This window comes from Astatotilapia calliptera, chromosome 3 (assembly GCF_964374335.1).
Source record: "Astatotilapia calliptera chromosome 3, fAstCal68.1, whole genome shotgun sequence".
NCBI lineage: Eukaryota > Metazoa > Chordata > Actinopteri > Cichliformes > Cichlidae > Astatotilapia > Astatotilapia calliptera.
The window spans coordinates 4,558,851-4,575,878 of NC_137424.1; the positions used below are offsets into that span (position 1 = coordinate 4,558,851).

At 43.9% G+C, this 17,028-nt stretch overlaps 1 protein-coding gene and 1 long non-coding RNA gene across 11 annotated transcripts in view; one reads left to right on the forward strand and one right to left on the reverse strand.

Moving 5' to 3' along the window:
- Positions 1-17,028, forward strand: part of LOC145425134 (uncharacterized) — a 323,553-nt gene that overhangs the window by 252,990 nt on the left and 53,535 nt on the right. The window lies entirely within an intron of this gene.
- LOC113011482 (NACHT, LRR and PYD domains-containing protein 3-like) overlaps positions 1-17,028 on the reverse strand; it is a 102,794-nt gene that overhangs the window by 78,418 nt on the left and 7,348 nt on the right. For 2 of the 10 annotated variants that reach the window (XR_013905065.1, XR_013905064.1), the window contains exons 1-3: positions 3,159-5,174; positions 2,067-2,187; positions 1,863-1,982 (exon numbers count right to left, since the gene is read on the reverse strand). Coding sequence is in view for 8 of the 10 variants with exons in the window: in XM_080296931.1 (XP_080153057.1) it covers positions 1,863-1,982; positions 2,067-2,155 (209 nt within the window). In the remaining 2 variants the exon portion in view is untranslated. Of the gene's footprint in view, positions 1-1,862; positions 1,983-2,066; positions 2,188-3,158; positions 5,175-5,205; positions 7,751-17,028 lie in introns of those variants that run through there. The other 8 variants (XM_080296931.1, XM_080296925.1, XM_080296928.1 and 5 more) reach the window with 8 other exon arrangements.

The following is a 17,028-nucleotide window of genomic DNA, read 5'->3' on the forward strand; positions in this document are numbered from 1 at the left end:
CTGTAGAGACTAAATATTTCACAATATTTCATAAGTTCAGTCTCAGGAGTGAAGCTTCACCACAATCATTCTTACAGCTCTGGTCTCTGCTGATCAAACTACAACTCTTAGATTAGAACTACAGACTTTAAATGCTATTTTATGAAACTTATTGTCACAGGACAACATGACAGATTGTTTCCATGTTTGTCCAAATGTTTTTTTCACGACTTTCAGCAGTTAACATAGTTTTTAAATGAGTTGTATCCAGGAAGAAAAAGAAAGCATGTTCCAGGTGATCATTCATTGCAGTATGATCCATCTATAAGATCAAAGAAATATGGGAAACATTGCTGACAGAATCTGCTGTGACATCTTTGTGCAGCAAATCTAAACATTTCTGTAACTGCTGATCGTTCCCGTCAGGTTGATGTTTCTAAAACATCTACTTACTTTTCTTTGAAACAACGACTTGTTTGCTTTGTGTCTGTCTTACTTTCTCCTTACACTTACGTTCATATACACAATATCCTCATGAGAACCAGCCTATTTATGTCCTCTGTAAAGGACATTTGTTTTCGGTTTATATCTTTTTAGTTATTCGAGCTCCCCTACTAACTCCCGATGTGCTAGATAGAGGACATCCTGGGCTTTCCATTGATATCGCATATGTTTGTTTGCCTCTTTTAGCTGCAAATTGGCAGGAAATCAAAAGAAAAGTTTAATCAGTTTTATTTGTCATATGCAAGTTAGCACAGGGTCAACATTGCAATGAAATGTGTTTGATGAGCAGCAGTCACTCAGCAGCATGATACAGTAGGAGAAAATATAATAAAATAAAATAATAGAAAAATAGTAAGGAGCAAAATATTAGAGAGACGTGGTAAAAGAGAAAAGATGACTAAATATATATGTATCTATAAATATAAGTACACTAGTGATTAAATAAGAAAATCTTGAAAAGAAATATGACGGAGGGCAGATGGGATATTGCACAGGAATGAGCAGCAGAAAATTACAGTATTGCACTTTTAGATATAAATATCAATAACAAAAAAGTGGAGTGACCAGTGCAGATTAAACAGAGTACTTGTGAAGCTGCAGGGTAGCTTCTGAGTGCCTGTGATGTTATGATGTGTGTGTTCGCTCTCCTGTATGCATGCAGTAATAAATAGCTTGACCACTGCTCTTTCTGTGACTTTATTTTATCAGAAAATTCCACGACAACATGATATAGAGTTGTAGTTTGCACCGATGTGTTTTCTAAATTCTATCACACACATAAATGTGAAAAGTGAGTGCGAGACACTGATGGAGCTCATAGAATCTGTTGCACATCTGCACTGTGTTCAGCATATTATTAGCCATTAACTAGAAGAACTGTGTTGTTGATTTGTCTGCTATTCTACTTGAAAGGTCAAACTAATATATAATATCGACTCATTACATGTAAAGTATTTCAAGCCTTTTTATAATTTTGATGCCTAAGACAGCCCTTGCCTGTGTACGCTCCATGTCTTGTGTCTCTACAGGATTTTGTCAAGTTGTGCGTTCTCCCTGTCTTGTTGTACCTGATTAGTTTTAGCTGTTGTTTAACTATATTCCCGGAGGAACCAACTCGAGGGATTAATAAAGTTCTCCCTCTGTTTCTCCTCGTTAGCCCCGTCACAAACACTACAGCTAACAGTGGATTTTCCTGTTTTAGCTCAGCCAGCAAACAAACAGAACCACTTCCTGCTGAAGAAACAGTGAGACAGATTTTTAGCTTCAGTATTCTTATTCTCCACTAAGTCATTGGTTCTGTCTCTAATTAGCTAACATAAACTAATCTTTGTCTATTAGCAACCAACCAACTCAAAGAGTTCATGTTACTAACAGCTCACCTCTCTGCAGCAGACACAGGCTGGACTTTAAAATCAATGGGACGATCTTCAGACCAGTCACTCTGTAAGGACACAGAGCTGGGTTCAGGTTCATGTTTGCGTTTAGTTCCTCGTTGGTTCCTGTGAATAATGATGCAGCAGTGATGTGAGTGCTGAGCTGTGACATGGAGAAGAGTCATGGACAGTTAGAGATGGTCATCTCACCTCTGAGCTTTGGTCTGGCTCTCATGTTCCCCACACAGAGTGCTTTTAGAGGGAGGGACTCCCTCCTCTCTGTCCTCACACTGATCCATGCTGCTCAATTCAGCTCACACACACTTTCTACCTGCAGAGGAAACACAAATCATTCATGTGCACATCAGCTGAGAGCTGCAGAGGTCACATCTGATGTGTTGGACTAACATCCATCTGAGACGCAGCTTTCATCAGTTCACTACAAAAAGTGCCACAGAGCCCAGTTCAGCCTCCAAATCCTCCATTACTGTAGTCCTACAAAACAGCAGGTCAAACATGGCTGCAGAGAGCAGCTTTCTGTCAGTAACAATGTCCAGGACCGAGCTGACTGCTTACAGAGTTCATACTCTGACTGCTAGCTAAGCTAACACATGTTAATGCTGCTCAGAAAATTTATATAAGATATTAAAGAGTGAAAAGTAAATCTTAAAAGCTGCATGAAGCTGGCAGTGTGACATTTGTCTCAAAGCTGCACGTGGACATATGGAGCGAGATGCTTTAGATATTTGTGCACACAGGAAAGTTTTTGATTGGTGAAGCTGAATTTAATAAACTGAGTATAAATGACGAGGATCTATTCAGGTTGGGATGTGTGGATTGCAGCACACGCTTGTGAGTCCTCAGATGAAACACACAAATCACTGTGCAGCGCTGACGTCAGTGTGCGCAGCTGCATGTGGGAGTTTCATCACGTTACACATGTTTCTGATGTGACTTCGTCCCAGACACACGATGACATACAGCTTTACTTTAACTTTATGTGACCAAGTGGTGGGCGGGGTTATGAACAAAATAATAAACTTGACAACGCCACCTAGGGGAATTGCACCCCCAGGAAATATATTTAAGAAAAATAGATAAAAGGAATAAAAGAAGACTGCACAGATTCAAGGATACACACTGAGGCAGGTTGGCTTCCAATATTAAAACAGTTTTATTTATAGAAATAAATAAAATATTATAAATAATATTTTATAAATAAAATACTAAAAGTCAAGATGTAGCGTCATTATTGACAGTGTCCTACAGTAAAAATAAAACAATCGTGGAACTTGGACTTACCAGCAGCCGTGGAACCAAAATAAAATCACACAAAAAGAATCACTGCAGCCCACCCAGTGCTGTACAAAAGAAAGTGTGAAAACGACCCACCACCTGAGGTCCCGGGGCCACTGGCTCGTCCTCCGTTCACTGAAATAAAACACAGAAAAATATGTTAAAAGGATAAAAGGACACCGAGCGTCAGGCTCGCTACAGATCATAAAAAAAATAAAACACACTTTAATAAAAGAAATCACACACACAGACACACACACAGGAAAGGCTTATACCCCACGGGTCAAACTACCACTCGTGCTGGCAGTGGCGTGTCTAGAAGATTTTTGTTGGGGGGGCCAGGTAGGGGCACAGATTTGGAGAAGGGTGGCAGATGTAATTGGCAGATAATGTTTAAAAGAAATTCTACCAACCGTTAACCATAATTCAATAATCCTGTAAACCTAATAACCAAATGCACTTTTAACTCTTATTAGAATGAGATTTTAACCACTACAGTGCAAAGTTTTTAGATACTGCGTTGATAAAGTACAAGAGATACAATCAGTGCTTTGTCAGTGTTTACTCAGCATTCAAGGACAGCAATATTTGCATAGTGTTTTTACTGACATGTAGTGCACATGTGTTTTGGGCAAAAACATTTTTTAATATTAAAATACGAACATTTGTAACAAACAATTGACAAATTAGCCAATGCAAAACTTTATCTGCCTGTTAAAAAGAAGATAATCTTCTCACAAACTGGTGTTTGATTTTGAAACAGGAAAAAAGTGGGGAAACAACTGAAAAGACTAACATTTGAATAAAACCTGAAAGCAAGTAAATACTTTATATGCTGCCTTATGGTAAACTTTGGTAATATTGAGAACAACACTGGCTGATGATGAAATACAGTCAGCTGGCATGGTGACACTGCCAGTATTAACCTGCAGGACTGGACCGGTACAGAAAATCGGGCATTTTGACTAGAGACCGGCCCACCAGGTATTAAAGCCATAAAGCCTTTGAATGAAAACAAATGCTGTTGTGACAGTGATGTACAGTTTTGTTGGTATATGTATGATTTCTATACATTTTACGTCAGATAAAAACTTTGGTTGTAAGATTTAGATAATTATTTAATAAAATCTAGATATTTTAAATGAGAATAAGAAAGAAAAGTATTTCTTTGTGCCCCCCTCTCCCTCTTAATGCCCTACCTGGCCCCCTGGCAAAAATTTGCTAGATCCACCCCTGTACAGTTACCAGCTGTCAGCTACCTAAAAAAGGATCCTGGGGTTATTTGTCTCTCAGAAACAGTTCATAACTTCCCTTCAACTCATTCATGTCACCTAAAAGGTAAACCTGTTTCTCCATCACCTGTTCAGCTCTGATGATTCAGTAAGGACATCTCCTGGTTTCATCTTCATGTTTCCCTCTCACCAGATATCCAAACCGACATAATGACCAGCAGCTTTACAGCTGTGGCTCCAGCAAACATCAGCTGATACTAGAAATTAATATTAAATACATTCTAACAACAGCTGATCAAGCTTAAACATGCTGCTGTTGTTTAGTGCGACATCTGCTGGTTTCCTCTTTCTGGCGCAAAGTGGGCGATAAACAAACAAGAGAGAAAAGCCGATCAGCTGATCATTGATCAGTTTCATGATTGAAGTAGCAACAGGAGAGGGGGGGGGGGGGGGGAGAGAATGAGAGAAGAGGCAGCTGTGCAGCGTAAACACAGAATAACTCCAGCTTTGTGTCTTTTTTTCATTATAGCGAAAGTCCGGGACAGCTCAATACGAAACGTGTAATATTTTCTCTGAATGAGGGACCATTCCATTTTTTAAGGAGCCGTTGGCAACTCTACTAACTAACCTTGTGAATAAAATAAAGTTCACTATCAGTAACATCATAGAACCCACCCAGCTGTATAAAAACTCCGTCAAGCTGGCTAGAACGCAGTACGTGTTATTGCAACTGACAGTAAAAAGTCAGCACAACGAAAATAAACTCCACCTAAACTTGCTTTGTATCTGACCCAGATAGACTGCAGGTCATAACTTCTTACCTGAAGTTCAGTTCACCTGACACTCGGACCGGTGGCCGCCTCGGGGCTCTCCTCCTGCCTCCCCTTCCCTCATCCACCTGCTGGCCTCTGTGGAAGCCCCGCCATAGCCACCACCAAACAACTGAGTTATTTTTACACATCGACCTGCATCTGGCCAATCCGCCACCTCTCATTGTTCATGCCGTTACAAAAAAAATTAAAAATAAGTCACCGGGCATATGCCCGGTATGCCCGATGGCCAGTCCAGCTATGTTAACCTGCAACCAAATCTGCAGCTCCATACAGCAATGTTACGACTTAGATTACATCTTATAACTCATAACTCTTATGTTAGCTCCCCTCAGTAGCATACTGTCTGATATATTCCACGGCTGCAATAATTCTTTGTTATTTTTTCCTTGGTATTCTAATTTCACCGAAGTTTACTAAACTCAAACTTAATATTACTTACCGGGACATTTATTCTGTCCTCATTTTCTTTCACCGAAAAATTGTTTCCTGCAGTGCCTCTTTCGTGCTTGGCTCTCCTACCTTTGCTAACGTGATGCGCATAGCGCAGAAGCCGATGCTGTATTCACTTACACTCGGATATCTGAGCTTCACCGTGAAAACATAATCTTACATTTGATATTTGATTGAATTTTATTGTTTTACCTTTGGGGTGGCCTGTGCCCCCCCAGGCCACCCCGCTGGACACGCCATTGCGTGCTGGTAATAATTATTCTCAGGCGTAGGCAGGTGTTCTGGGAATTTCTCCTACCCCGTAAACCGTCCTACCCGTTTTTCCTGAGCATGTGCGCGCATGCGCACAACACAAAAAGGGAAGCTAAGCGCATCCGGCTGTGATTTCACGCTACTCCATTGTCATATTTGCAGGAGAATAGGTAAGTAGTAAGTATTAGTACTTTTTATTGACGTTGATCCTTGATTTTTTAAGCCTTTGTGATTTTTTGTCAATATTAAAGTGAAGTCGCTATCTGCTTTCTGCACAAAACTGTCGAATTTGCAGATTCGGTGAAGTCTGCTGTCAAGTTACTGGACACGTGGTATTTGCACAACACTTGAGTCCGCAGCTTCGGTGTTTTTAAGGCTGTTTCGGTAATTTCGTTATTTAATAAATTAAATTATTTGACACCCTGTTTTCTCCTGTTTGTGTTGTTAGGTAGGTTATGGTTATAGGTTGTATATTTTGTTTCTTTGGAGTTAGGTAAGTTTCTTTTATTTCTACGTCAGGGATGTTTTGTTTGTTATGTTGGCCTTGGCTCTCCCTGACGTTACACCTCGGTCTGAACCCACGTACCATCACCAGTATTAAATAAACCTTTTAAAATTACCATCTTGGCTCCTCCTTCTCTATCCACATTTATGTTCGTCCCTTCAACCCCCTAGACTAGCCAGGGGACGTAACAGCAGATCATATGCAAGTTTTGGAAATGACATTATAAATATTCCTAACTTAGCCACGGCAGCATTGTTGATGTATTACCTATATACTACAAATTATTCCACCTGCTGAAAAGTGGATCTAATGTGGGCGGACTCACACTTAGCAAATAAACCTGTGATGTGAGAATGTAATCAAACTGTTGATCAGAGGCAAAGTAATTTAAAGTTTATGATGCTATCGTCTAATGTTAGCTGACATGATGTTAGCTTGCAAACTTATGTTGTTGTCTGGGTCTCATGTCTGATCTGATGATAATAACTGTGACAACACAGAGATTAAATAAAGGACGTTGGTGGGACTTCTTATGTTAGAACTATAACTTCAGTTAAGGAGTGAGACGTAAGGTGACAAGGAGAATGAAGAGAATGAGAAAGAAGTAACTGGGAAGAGAAAATGAAAACAAAAATTTGAAATGATCAAATTTGTGTTAACAGATGATGGTGATTTTAAAAATTCAAGTAATTTAAAGGTTTTATCCTATTTGTTGTTGTTTTTTTCATATTCTTCTATTTGCAAGAGGTTATTAATAAAACAGGTTCTCTTTCTGGTTTCTCTTTTTGGACGCACTCTCTACAGCTTATCACATCCAAAATGGCGGATGTCAAGTACAAAACCTCGACAGAAACAATCAGCAAGAATTTTAGCATCAGTCCAAAATAAAACTGTCCAACTACAGAGTTTTAAAATCCAACTAAACTATGAACAGAGATCTTTTACAAATAGGCTATTGATGAAATGACAGTGGTAACAAAAATGTACACATCCGCGCACACAGACAAAATGGCGGGAGAGCGTTTAACGGTCGACCTCATGAGTCCGTTACCGTGAACTATGGAGCGGCAGATTTGTGCTGGAACTGAGCTGCACACAGCTGATGTTAGCCAGGAAACATTACACACTGCTAACGTTACCTTCACACGGAGCTCCACACGGAGACGATCAGCGTCAGGCACAAACACCAAGTTCAGAAAAGAGGAACTTTGAGCAGGAAGGAAAGAGTCAGAGCGGCGTTTGAGGACACGTTTACAACCACGAACATCAGAATCTGTCTGTGCTGCATTCAAGTGCAAGTTGGAAACTCACTAATCTCTGTCATGTTGTCCAAAGATGATTTATTTCTGCTGGTTTTCCTGTTTGAAACACAAACATGTGTCAGCACTTTGTTGTTCTTCACCCTGCAGCATTTGAATATTTCAGGAGTAAACTGATCATAAATTCATGAAGTCATGAATGAAAGTGCAGACTGAGAGTGGATCACATGATGTTTGAGGTGTGTCATGTGACATGTTCAGTATTGTCACACATGTCTAGATTGTCCCTGATATCATAACTGCTCAAACACTGATGATTATATTTGAAGAATTATTCCTGATGGCAGCAAAGTTTGAATGGAGCTCTCTGTCTGTGCTGATTTGTCGCCCTCTGGAGGTCAAAGCACAAACTGCACGATGTCACTGTAACCACCACGGTGACAGGAAGTGTTTTTAAATGATGAAATATGTCAGTGATGCTGATAGTGTGTTCATCACAGACGTTCAGGCTTCATGTTGACATGAATCAAAGTTAATGTCATTATGGACCAAGGACAGTACTCTGGGTCTCCTGCAGAACAACTCGAGCTGTGATACCTGAATGAAGAGCCTCTGCTGCTTTAAAGAAGGAGGCTCGAGGCAGCGGTGAGGTGCAGACCAACCAGCTTTTATTCAGCAACTTTAACAGAAGGATCAGAAAAATAAAACTATACAGCACAGTGATGCTGACTGAAGCCACAGCATTAAACTAAACAAGCATCTGATCATCTTTAACAACATCTAATAAATAATGACAACTATTTAATCCTGTATTTCCTACAATAAAGCCTGTTCAGATATTTGTTGCTGATGGAAATGTAAAAGGCTCCCAGGAACCAAAGGACAAAAACAGAGGCAATAGTCACAACTGCAAAGGATCCCCTAACACATAAACTGGTTCGAAGATATTTTCTAGCTCTGCAGAGGAGCTTGATTGCACGGACAGTAAAAAGTGGATTCAATAACAGCAGCGAGCGCTGAGTGATATAACGGTGCTGCGAGGTTTTGGCTCAAAATCTCACGATACATGGCCCCATTCATTCTGTCCTTAACACGGATCAGTCGTCCTGTCCCCTTGGCAGAAAAACAGCCCCATAGCATGATGTTTCCACCCCCATGCTTCACAGTAGGTATGGTGTTCTTGGGATGCAACTCAGTATTCTTCTTCCTCCAAACACGACGAGTTGAGTTTATACCAAAAAGTTCTACTTTGGTTTCATCTGACCACATGACATTCTCCCAATCCTCTGCTGTATCATCCATGTGCTCTCTGGCAAACTTCAGACGGGCCTGGACATGCACTGGCTTCAGCAGCGGAACACGTCTGGCACTACGGGATTTGATTCCCTGCCGTTGTAGTGTGTTACTGATGGTGACCTTTGTTACTTTGGTCCCAGCTCTCTGCAGGTCATTCACCAGGTCCCCCCGTGTGGTTCTGGGATCTTTGCTCACCATTCTCATGATCATTTTGACCCCACGGGATGAGATCTTGCGTGGAGCCCCAGATCGTGGGAGATTATCAGTGGTCTTGTATGTCTTCCATTTTCTGATGATTGCTCCCACAGTTGATTTTTTCACACCAAGCTGCTTGCCTATTGTAGATTCACTCTTCCCAGTCTGGTGCAGGTCTACAACACTTTTCCTGGTGTCCTTCGAAAGCTCTTTGGTCTTGGCCATGGCGCAGTTTGGAGTCTGACTGTTTGAGGCTGTGGACAGGTGTCTTTTATACAGATGATGAGTTCAAACAGGTGCCATTCATACAGGTATTTCCGGTATTTCCGGCGCCCCCCGTGTGCGGCAGTCTGTTACAGCAGCTCTGCTCATTCTGAGTTTCTTTCTTTCTTATCTTTTTTCTCGTAATTTTTTTTATAACTAACGTATTAGTAATTAGACTCTGCAACCATGTTCTACCGTTTTGTGCTAGTCCTGGTCATTTTTCTCAGTTTATTTCTACTTTTTTCACCCGTGTCTGGGGACCCAGAGCAGAGATCCTTTGTTTACAGTAAGGATCAGCTGTTAGCGCTGCGTCCTGCAGCGGTACTGCCGGCGGACAGACCCGACATTCCCAGCGAGTTGAGGAGGAAAAGACGGGGGTGTCGTGCTGGGAAGGAGCGCCGTCGCCCGAGAAGGAGACGTTATCGACCATCTCTTCCTTCTGTAATCATTGGAAACGTAAGATCTTTGCCCAATAAGATGGATGAGCTCACGTCGCTAACCTGGTCACAGAGGGAGTACCGGCAATGTAGCATCATGATGCTAATGGAGTCGTGGCTAACATCGCTAACTCCGGACACAAGCGTGACACTACCAGGATTCCAGCTGCTGCGAGCGGACAGGACGAGAGACAGCGGTAAGAGGAAAGGAGGGGGACTGGCAGTTTTTGTGAACGACAGATGGTGTAACCCTGGGCACATCACTGTAAAAGAGCAACTCTGCAGCAGAGACATTGAGCTGTTAGCCGTTAGCATGCGTCCGTACTACCTGCCCCGGGAGTTCTCGCATGTTATCGCGATAACAGCGTATGTCCCCCCCTCGGCCAACGCGGATGCAGCCTGTGACTCTCTCCACTCTGTGGTCAGCAGACTGCAAACACAATCACCGAGAGCCCTTCTCATAATATCAGGGGACTTCAATCATGCCTCACTGGACTCCACACTGCCCACCTTCACCCAGTATGTGACCTGCCCAACCAGAGTCAATAAAACACTGGACTTACTGTATGTCAATGCAGAAGAGGCATACAGTTCATCACCTCTCCCTCCCCTGGGCAGATCTGATCACAACCTGGTGCACCTTGTCCCTGTGTATGAGCCCTTAGTGCGCAGGGAGCCACCAGCCACCCGCACAGTGCAGAGATGGTCAGAGGAGAGCGAGGAGGCTCTTAAGGACTGTTTTGAGTCGACTGTGTGGGAGGTGATCTGTGACGACCACGGAGAGGACATCGACAGCCTTACTACATGCATTACTGACTATATTAATTTCTGTGTGGATAACACCGTACCTACCAGGACTGTACGGTGTTTCTCCAACAACAAACCTTGGATTACCCCAGAAATTAAAACCGTCCTCAAGCAGAAGAGGAGGGCCTTCAAATCCAGAGACAAAGAGGAGTTGAAAAGGGTGCAGAGAGAGCTGAGGGGACTGATAAGGAATGGGAAGGAGAGCTACAGGCAGAAGATGGAGAACCAGCTTCAACAAAACACGTTGGTGAAGTCTGGAGAGGCCTCAGAACCATCTCGGGCCACAAACAGCAGAACTCTCTGCCTGGGAGGGATGTGAGATGGGCAAATGAACTGAATCATTTCTTCAACAGATTTGATTCAGCCATGAGGCAGTCTGCAACATCGGCTGCAGACTCACCCACCCCCACTGCTGCTGTTCCACCTCAGACACTTCACACCTCCTCTATTCACCCTGCTCACTCCTCCCCACCCCCAACTACAGCATCCAATACACACTCAACACAAGGCTCCAGCCTGTCTCTCTCAACCACCCAGGTTAGGAGGGAACTGAGGAGGATTAATGGCAAGAAGGCAGCGGGTCCAGATGGCATCAGCTCGAGGGTCGTCAGGTCCTGCGCGGACCAACTGTGTGGGGTGATGGAGCACCTCTTCAACCTGAGCCTAAGGTTGGGAAGAGTCCCACAGCTCTGGAAAACCTCCTGTGTTGTACCAGTGCCAAAGACTTCACGCCCCAAGGACCTCAACAGCTACAGGCCGGTGGCTCTGACATCCCACCTGATGAAGACCCTGGAGCGGTTGGTCCTGGCTCAGCTTCGGCGCCTAATAAGCTCATCACTGGACCCACTTCAGTTTGCCTACCAGCCTGGCATTGGAGCGGATGATGCCGTCATTCACCTCCTACATCGTTCCCTCGCTCACCTGGAGACCGCTGGAAGCACTGTGAGAATCATGTTCTTTGATTTCTCCAGTGCCTTCAACACCATTCTTCCCTCGGTTCTAAAGGACAAGCTGGAGAACTCTGGAGTGGACCATCACCTCACTACCTGGATTTTGGACTACCTCACCGACCGACCACAGTATGTGAGGACTCAGGGCTGTGTGTCGGACAGGGTCGTCTGCAGTACGGGGGCCCCACAGGGAACGGTTCTGGCTCCGTTCCTCTTCACCATCTACACTGCAGACTTCTCCCACAATTCCACCCAGTGCTTCCTGCAGAAGTTCTCTGATGACTCTGCAATAGTCGGCCTCATCACTGATGGGGACGACAAGGAGTACAGAGGTCTGACCCAAGACTTTGTGGACTGGTGCCAGCTGAACTACCTCCAGATCAACGCCAGTAAAACCAAGGAACTGGTGGTAGACTTCCGCAGGCACAAGCATTCTCCACTGCAACCACTGAACATCCAAGGTATGGACATTGTTCAGACGGAGTGAGTCCCCTTGTCCTCAAGGCCTGTGCCCCCCAGCTGTGTGGAGTCTTTCATAAACTGTTTATGCTGAGTCTGAGTCTGCAGAGGGTCCCGGTGATGTGGAAGACATCATGCCTCGTCCCTGTACCAAAGACGCCTCGTCCCAGTGGCCCCCAGGATTACAGGCCCGTGGCACTGACCTCCCACATCATGAAGACCCTGGAAAGGCTCATCCTGGACCAGCTGCGACCCATAGTAAGACCACATCTGGATCCCCTTCAGTTCGCTTATCAGCCTCGTCTCGGAACAGAGGACGCCATCATCTACCTGCTCAATCGTGTCTACACCCATCTGGACCAGCCGGCGAGCACTGTGAGGGTCATGTTTTTTGACTTTTCCAGTGCTTTCAACACCATCAGGCCGACCCTCCTGGGTGATAAGTTAGCAGCGATGCAGGTGGATGCTTCTCTGGTGTCCTGGATTGTTGATTACCTGACAGGAAGACCACAATATGTACGTCTCCCACAGTGTGTGTCTGACAAGGTGATTAGCAACACAGGGGCACCACAGGGGACTGTCCTCTCCCCCTTCCTCTTCACCCTCTACACCACAGACTTCAGCCACTGCACAGAGACCTGCCATCTTCAGAAGTTTTCTGATGACTCTGCGGTGGTTGGATGCATCAGCAGGGATGATGAGACAGAGTACCGGGCTGTGGTCGACTCCTTTGTCACGTGGTGTGAGCAGAATCATCTGCAGCTCAACGTGGCAAAGACCAAGGAACTGATCGTGGACTTCAGGAAGACCAGGAAACACTTGACCCCTGTTTCAATCCAGGGGGTCAGTGTTGACATTGTGGAGGACTATAAATACCTTGGAGTACACATTGACAATAAACTGGACTGGGCTAAAAACACCACAGCACTTTACAGGAAGGGCCAGAGTCGTCTCTATTTTTTGAGGCGACTGAGGTCCTTCAACATCTGCCAGAAAATGCTGAGGATTTTCTATGAGTCTGTGGTGGCCAGTGCGATCCTCTATGCTGTTGCATGCTGGGGGAGCAGGCTGAGGGTCGCAGATGCCAACAGACTTAATAAACTGATCCGTAAGGCCAGCAATGTTGTGGGGATGGAGCTGGACTCCCTCAAGGTGGTGTCGGAGAGGCGGATGCTGTCCAAGATAAAGACAATGTTGGATAACACCTCCCACCCACTCCATGACATGTTGGTCAGTCACAGGAGCTCGTTCAGTGAGAGACTGAGATTACCGAAAAGCACCACTGAACGACACAGGAAATCATTCCTGCCTGTGGCCATCTCCCTGTACAACGCATCCACTTAACACACTGTTTGCTGCTACAACTACACATGTTTCTTTTCCAACTATTTATTTATGAGTGACTTATGTATGTATGTATGTATGTATGTATATATATGTATATATTGTACTATTCTTAGTTAGTGTATTGTCTGTCTTGTCTTAATGTTGGTTTAAAATGGAGCACTGTAACAAAAAATAATTTCCCCCAGGGATCAATAAAGTATTCTGATTCTGATTTGAGGCTGTGGACAGCTACAGGTACCTTGGTGTTCATCTGAACAACAGACTGGACTGGACTCATAACTCAGACGCCCTCTACAGGAAAGGGCAGAGCAGGCTGTACCTGCTGCGGAGACTCAGGTCATTTGGAGTGGAGGGCCCACTCCAGAAGACCTTCTATGACTCTGTTGTGGCTTCTGCTATCTTTTATGGTGTGGTCTGCTGGGGCGGCAGCATCTCTGCTGGGGACAGGAAGAGACTGAACAGGGTGATCCGAAGGGCCAGCTCTGTTCTAGGATGCCCTCTGGACCCAGTGGAGGTGGTGAGTGACAGGAGAATGGTGGCTAAGCTGTCATCACTGTTGGACAACATCTCCCACCCCATGCAGCAGACTGTGACAGCACTGAGCAGCTCCTTCAGTGGGAGACTGCGGCACCCACGGTGTGGGACGGAGAGATTTCGCAGGTCTTTCCTCCCCACTGCTGTCAGACTCCATAATAAAGACTTTAACAGATCAAGCACACACATCCATACATATGCAATAATACTAAGTGCAATAATCCTTTCTGTCATCGTTGTATTCTTACTCAGTTGTATATAGCATTTGTATTTGTATTCTATTTTTATCTTATTGTATATTTATTTTATTTTATTCTACTGTATATAGTATTTTATTTTATTCTATTCTGTACAGTTGTGTACTGTATTTATTCTTATTGTATCCTAATTTTTGCCTCATAACTTTTGCACTGTCCACTTCCTGCTGTGACAAAACAAATTTCCCACGTGTGGGACTAATAAAGGTTATCTTATCTTATCTAGGTAACGAGTGGGGGACAGAAAAGCGTCTTACAGAAGACGTTACAGGTCTGTGAGAACCAGAGATTTTCCATGTTTGAGGTGACCAAATACTTATTTTCCACCCTGATTTACGAATAAATTCTTTACAAATCCTACCATGTGAATTCATGGATTTTTTTTTCACATTCTGTCTCTCACAGTTGAAGTGTACCTCTGGTGCAAATTACTGACCTCTGTCATCATTTTAAGTGGGGGAACTTGCACAATCGGTGGCTGACTAAATACTTTTTTGCCCCACTGTACATGCTGATTCAGAGTCTCAGTAAAGGAGGAAAGGATGGATGAAGGCAGCCTAGTGTGGGTCATGTGTGTCCAGCAGTCATCCAGGGCCTGGATCCATCTGTAACAGGAAGACAAAGTCTTCCTATCAGGCACAGCGTTTCCATCCAGCATCCTGACTACGCTAACAACCCGTCAAACGTCTCCTCTGGTCCACAGAAGTCACACTTCCTGTGTCATGTTTACCTTTTTAAGTGTGCTATTCAAGCCTGTGTGACCAACTCTGACTCTCCAGATTACATCCTGGTCTCTGCTGCAGCTTCTTCTACACGACTGTTTTCTGTATAATAATATCTGCCTTTCCCGTCTCTGTCCCAGTGTGCCTGCCACTCGTCCTTCATCTTTACCTCCATTATACTCTTCACCTCACTTTTACTGTATTTTATAGTCAAACCTGCACGACTTCTTCTTGCTGCACCTTTTTAAACTTATCGTCCTGTTCATTGCATCAACACCGATATTCACAGGGAGCCATAAGAAATCCACTTCTATCCCTCTGTGTTTGATTCTATACAGTAAATGAAGTATATCAAAAACAATATGTTGCCTAGAGTCTGAAGACATATCACCTGTGCTCACTAGCACGCTGCTAGAGTCCCAGCAAACCACATACCTCCATATTAGTGCGTCCTCCACACAGTTCAAGCCAGTAACATCACTACCAGCTCCCAGTATAAACTGCCACATCATCTGTAATTCTTTTACTCATCACCAAACTTATTTGTGGGAGAACAAATGCAGCAGCCGTTCTTTTATCTGACAGTGTTGACGCATCAGTAAATATCCTCACATGACCTGAGGACTTTCCCACTATATGAACCTGCTTTTAGTCGCCCCTCCTCCCTCGCCACAAGCTTCCTTTACAACATAACTTATAAAAAACAACTTTATTGACAATCAGCAATAACAATTACAGACAGTCTAGAAGAAGAATCACATGATCAAGGAGCAGAAGTTTATGGTTTTAATAGCTTTTACATTTTGGGAAAGTTTTAAAAACATTGTTTGGTTTTCTTTCTAAAGCGTTGAAAGGACGGCTTTGCATCAGAAAAGTAAGATCAGCAAATGAATCCATTAAAGTTCTTTTGCCTTGTTTGCAAAAGAAGCCAAACAACATTTGTGTTACAAAGAGAGACTTCAGAACAGATCAAAGATCACAAACATCAGGCACTGATGGAAACAGCCAAACACAGAAACAGAGGCACCAGCAGGTGAAGGAGGCCTGTTGTAGAAATGACTCTGAGTGCTCAGGTAGAAACGCATGAAGAACCAGTGCGTCTAATATTTGGAAACCAGTCTGTGTTTGAGCGTCCTGGATGAAACACAGATCATGTTGCAGAGCGAGGACGTCGTCTTTCCTCCCGAGTGTGTAACTACAGGACGTGTGCAGAAGGTTTAATCGTCCTCCTGACAGTTACTGATGAACGAGTCCTTCAGGGAGGCTCCAGGATCACTGTGGCTTTTACCAGCTGCTGCTAAACTGAGAGGTGTTGCTGCTTCATGTGTGAAGATGTCTGCATGGCTTTAACAGTGCAGACGTTCCTCATGTGCACCCATTTCATATGTTTTATTGTGATGTTTAGTAACATCTGCTTCCCTCCTTCAGGCAGACGATAAAGTGAGCTCCTTTTTTGGTCAATAAAGCTGAACGACCAGTTTTCACTTTGCTTGTTACGCTTGTTTAGTGACGTCTGGGTTTCTGTGGAGCCCGAATTTTGATGAGTTCTGGTGAAATCATCTGAGATCATCTGAGCATCGGTGAAGAGTCAGCAGAGAAAGTGTGGGACAGAAGTTTGCTTTGGACACATGGACTGAAATCAAAAACGAACAAACAGGATTTCCAATGGACAGTATGGAGAAGTGAAAGTACACAAAGGCTGTGCTGGAACACGTGTGTTACACTTTTTGACAGCTGAGAACAAAACACAATATTTTGCATCATCTCTGCAGTGTCTCTTCTTTCCTCTGCTGTTGTCATTGGATTGAATTTTGCGCTCCAGTACAAACGCAAATCCCCCAACCTGAGGATCAGCACAATTAACCTAACAGCAGGCACGTGCAGAGGGGGGGGGGGGGGGGGGGGGTTAGAGGGGCTTGAGCACCCGCCCCTTTCCTGATGAGTGCCCAAGGTGCCCTTTTGTTGAGGCAACTTTTTTTTTTTTAAATATTATTATTATTTTTTTTAATGTGTGTGTGCGTGCGGAGTCCTGTCTGTGCCCCTCAACAATAATATTTAACTATTAATCACAGTTTCG